The 4,083-nt window shown below is 49.5% G+C and overlaps 1 protein-coding gene across 1 annotated transcript in view; it reads left to right on the top strand.

The window, feature by feature from the left end:
- Window positions 1-4,083, top strand: part of Pmar_PMAR000231 (hypothetical protein) — a gene marked incomplete at both ends in the record, with an annotated part of 5,047 nt that overhangs the window by 704 nt on the left and 260 nt on the right. The window contains 8 exons of the mRNA XM_002768777.1: window positions 1,919-2,039; window positions 2,896-2,983; window positions 3,028-3,180; window positions 3,401-3,499; window positions 3,549-3,605; window positions 3,658-3,759; window positions 3,807-3,930; window positions 3,978-4,056. Of these exons, the coding sequence (XP_002768823.1) occupies window positions 1,919-2,039; window positions 2,896-2,983; window positions 3,028-3,180; window positions 3,401-3,499; window positions 3,549-3,605; window positions 3,658-3,759; window positions 3,807-3,930; window positions 3,978-4,056 (823 nt within the window). The remainder of the gene's footprint in view (window positions 1-1,918; window positions 2,040-2,895; window positions 2,984-3,027; window positions 3,181-3,400; window positions 3,500-3,548; window positions 3,606-3,657; window positions 3,760-3,806; window positions 3,931-3,977; window positions 4,057-4,083) is intronic.

Genomic DNA, 4,083 nt, shown 5'->3' with positions numbered 1-4,083 from the left:
AGAGGCATTGTGTTCGATCATGCTCTACAGAGAATCGATTTTAGTCTGGCTGGGGAGTTGCTGACGACGATGATGACGAGTGGTGATACGTTGACTTCATTGTTTCCTCATTATTACTGTGTTTCGTTATCTAGTTGGAACGCCGCTGCACATACTGCGAATCGTTATCACCTTGAACCTCGTAAAGTAGCCAATGAGCCTTTCAAACCCCTCCAACCATTTAGACAACTCTGAACAATTACTCTTTGATCATGCGATGCCATATTGTCGAGGGGGAAAACATGAAAACTCTGCAATGCTATAAAACTGTCAAAACGTTAGTTGGGCAGCATTACACCTTTTCCAAACGAGTGAAAGACGACGGTGGCAAAAAGAAGTTCACAGGCTAAAAAACGCTGCATAGAGCGCAAGTTTTTTAGCGCGCGCCCGAATTGTATCTTGCGTAAAGAAAGCTAGAATCTTGGAAACTTACGTTATTTCTCCGCGCCACGCATAGGGTTTCCGTACAAACTGTCCATCAATTCGTGCTTTGTTGGCTCGGTAATGGAAGTAATACCCTACCGTTCAAGGGTCCTATGATCTGTCCTTGACCCTTGGAGACCCTGTATGCCATCAGCCGTTCGCAACAGCCTCCCATGAACGCTCCAAACGCCCCCATTCTAGCCCACTCCCACGGTTTACAGCTGTTCTACCAGCTATGGGTTTACCTGCCGTTCTCTATACTGTGGTGTCGTTAGCCTCTGTCCTTCGAGGGTACGGTAGGCCATGACATTTTCTTTATTTCGAGCACTGCATAAGTCGTCGTTGCTCAGCTTTCTGATAGAGGTTACTACTCGAAGTTGCCTCCTTGACATGTGTTGGTCTCCTTGCAGTTGTGTATTTATCTCTCCCGTGAGTGGCCAAACGTCCTTCTATCCCCTTCAATCTCTTGGCTAACATTGACACCACTATGTCCCATACTATTGAGGTCCGTCTCGGGGGCTTCATCATCTCATATTTGTCCATCGTTGCGGCTCGGTTGAGTTCATCTCTTTCGACATTTACCTTGCCATGTCTTTGCCTTTATCGTTCAACATCATGTACCGCCGGTTTTTCATCATTGCTCGCTTTCCTGAACTGTGATCGTCTCTCTAATTTGAGCTAGGCTGCTTGTGAGGACTTTTGTAATCGATTTGACTTTCTCAGATTCCCAGTTCAATTCGTGAGATATTCGCCAGCACTGAGCGTTCTGACAGCAGTAGTGACTCCCCCATGGAAGCCACTGCAGATCAGTTTGGCGCCCCAGGTCTACAGTCACCTCTGTCGTCAATGGTAAGATATGTTTTGTTCTTGGATTTCATCCTGGTTCACGCGTGCATGTCTCCAGAATCAGGTTTTTCGAGTGCGTAGTGCATTTCATTCACATTCTGTTTAGGCGACAGATCTGTCCGGTCTGCAAGCGTCGATTTGGACCCCTAAAGCTAGTGATCGCCCAGTTCGAACTCCGGGAGCTGGAGGCTCCCTCACGAGGGCTAGTGATGGTGGACAACGTGATAGTGACAGCACAGCGTAGTGAGCAGCGGTTGTTCTCTCGCAACAACCAAAGCAGTGCCTTTGGTTGTTTTCTTCGCTCGGTTTTGTTTTTGCGTGGCTTGACGGTTCCTGCGTCCTAGCTTGACGTAGTGCGAAATAATGTCGAGGTGTAACATTGTCTTTTCAGTCCTCCTGGTATCGTGGCTGGACTATCTAGAGGATCTAGTTTTCCAGTTGGTGGTTCTCAAGATGGTCCGATGTTCCCATCGTCGTCGGGTTCTGCTATGACTGCTCCATCCAACTCTGGTGTTTATAGCACTACTAACACCCCTTCGGGCGACTGGCATGCTATGGATAGGCAAGCTCGCCACTATCTTCGTCGTGGAGAATGGGCTTTATATCGTAGGTCTCTGCAAGGATCTGTCGTGCCCTCGCACACCCCATCAGCGAGTGTCGTTGATCCTGGATGTTGGACGCCTGGTACGCCTCCCACCAGCTGGACTGCCTCTGGTTGTGGACACCCTATGGTAAGCTATCAGAACAGGAGTGATATCATCCTCGCCATTCGGAGTCTTGTAGGCGGCCACGGCTCCACCACCGGACGTACGGTCCCCGTTTTCGGGTTTCGATGCAGTGTCGTCGTCCACTTCGCCTTATCGCGCATTCGAGGGTTCCCAGCTCCACCAGCAAGACCATCCCCGTTCGCAAGATGATGGATATTACTACTTGCGTGGAGTTCTCTCGTCACCAATGTCACCGGCGGCGGCGGATGCATCCAATTTGCATGATGGCGGACTCACTAGTTATGACAGGTCGGTTTGAATCTGTCGCGAGTCCCCTTTTACCATTGTATGGCCGGTCAGCTCCTGTATGTTTCGTCACATTGCAAGTAGTCCGGTGATGTCGTCGATGTCCTCACCTCTGGCGGCGAACAATACCACCTGCCAGTCCGCCGGAGGGGGGTACTCGACGCCTCAGCTCAGCAGGATGGCATTGTCTGCATCGAGCCGTGTGATGATGCAGAATGATGCAGCGTCGGGAACGCCTCGAGGTGCGGCAGTGAGCTGAGCTCATCTGATCGAGTGCTCATTTGTCGTGTTAGATATTTTTCCCAGTGGGTCTCATACTCATCCGTCGTATCGTTCGAGGCCTCCGGCGAGCAGTAGTGGCAGGATGTACAACCAGATGTTCCCGGATGGAGTTTCAACCCCGCAAGCAGGTCATCGTAGCAGGTGAGATAGTACTCAAGTAAGTCATTGTGAACTCCTGTGCTGTCAGTGGATCGAACTTGTGGCCTTCAATACCTCTTCGGCATGGCTCGTCCAACACAGGGTATGCTGGTAGCGACGCAGCATCTCAGAGAACATCGACAACGCCGTGCAGTGGGACGTTTGGTGCTGATGTTGGCGCTGGGAAACTGAAAGGCCGTGGCGGCCACAATCATAACTCACCTAGTGTCACGTTGGAGGAGGTAGGCTTCTGTGAAGTGTTATTTTTTAATGTTATTTCTGTCAGATACAGGACAAGATTCTCGAGATGGCTATGGACCGTAGTGGCAGTCGTGTCCTACAGAAGTTGATCTCGGATACTTCGGCGAGTGCTGCGGATGGAGGGGCCCATGACGAGTTGGAGAAGCTCATTGATGCTATCATCCATGAGATACAGCCGGTGAGAATACTCCTACTCTCATCCATCTTCGGATTTTCGAGCCGTAATCTGCTAGTCGCATTATCAACTCAGTATTGTTCAATATCGTGTGCTTAACGGTTCGTTACCGTTGTTTTCGCATCTGGGTAGTTGTGGTTGTGGTAGCCAAGCATCGAATTTCATATATCGTCCATGGAGTTCCCAGGCCTACTCGGTTCTACCTTATTTTTGCCTTTTTCAGGTATTATCTCGTATAATGTGCGACACGTATGCTAACTACATGTGCCAGCAACTTTTCCAAGTCTCTTCAGCGAGTCAGAGGATCGCTCTGCTCCGCAATGTAAGAGAATACTGCCGAAATCATCTTCGGTGTTGAAAATTTTTTGCAGGTCCTGGAGAATATAGTCTACATATCACAAGACCGTCGTGGAACGCATTCTCTCCAGGTTGGTCGTCATTTATCTCGTCGACCGTTCCGCTGGATTAATGCTGTTACAGGCATTGATAGCTTGTATGCAAACACCGCAGGAGCACGCTCTGCTAGCGGAGACGCTACATGGCAACGTTAACAAGATGGCACTCGATGTTCATGCAACTCACGTAAGCACACTTCGTGTTTGTGATGGCTGATGGACCTCGAAACTCAGGTTTTACAACAAACCATCACCAAATGCACGCCTGATGGTCCAGGCAAGGAGTATAGCCACTTGCCTATGGCTGATTTTGGTTTCATTTTCGACGACATTTACAGAAATCTTGAGGCTCTCGCTGGTGAGGGCGATTTCCGTCTCAGTCCGTGTTGTAATACCTGCCTTTAGGTGATCCGAACGGTCTGGGTGTCGTGAAGAAGTGTATTTCTCATGCGCCGTGGTACGATGATGGCTCATACGTAGAAAAGTACAAGTCGAAGATGCTGAACAAGCT

Source organism: Perkinsus marinus, assembly GCF_000006405.1.
Source record: "Perkinsus marinus ATCC 50983 genomic scaffold scf_1104296967108, whole genome shotgun sequence".
In the NCBI taxonomy this organism is placed as follows: domain Eukaryota; phylum Perkinsozoa; order Perkinsida; family Perkinsidae; genus Perkinsus; species Perkinsus marinus.
The sequence above is the reverse complement of the archived record's forward strand: the minus strand, read 5'-3'. Positions and strand labels throughout refer to the sequence as shown.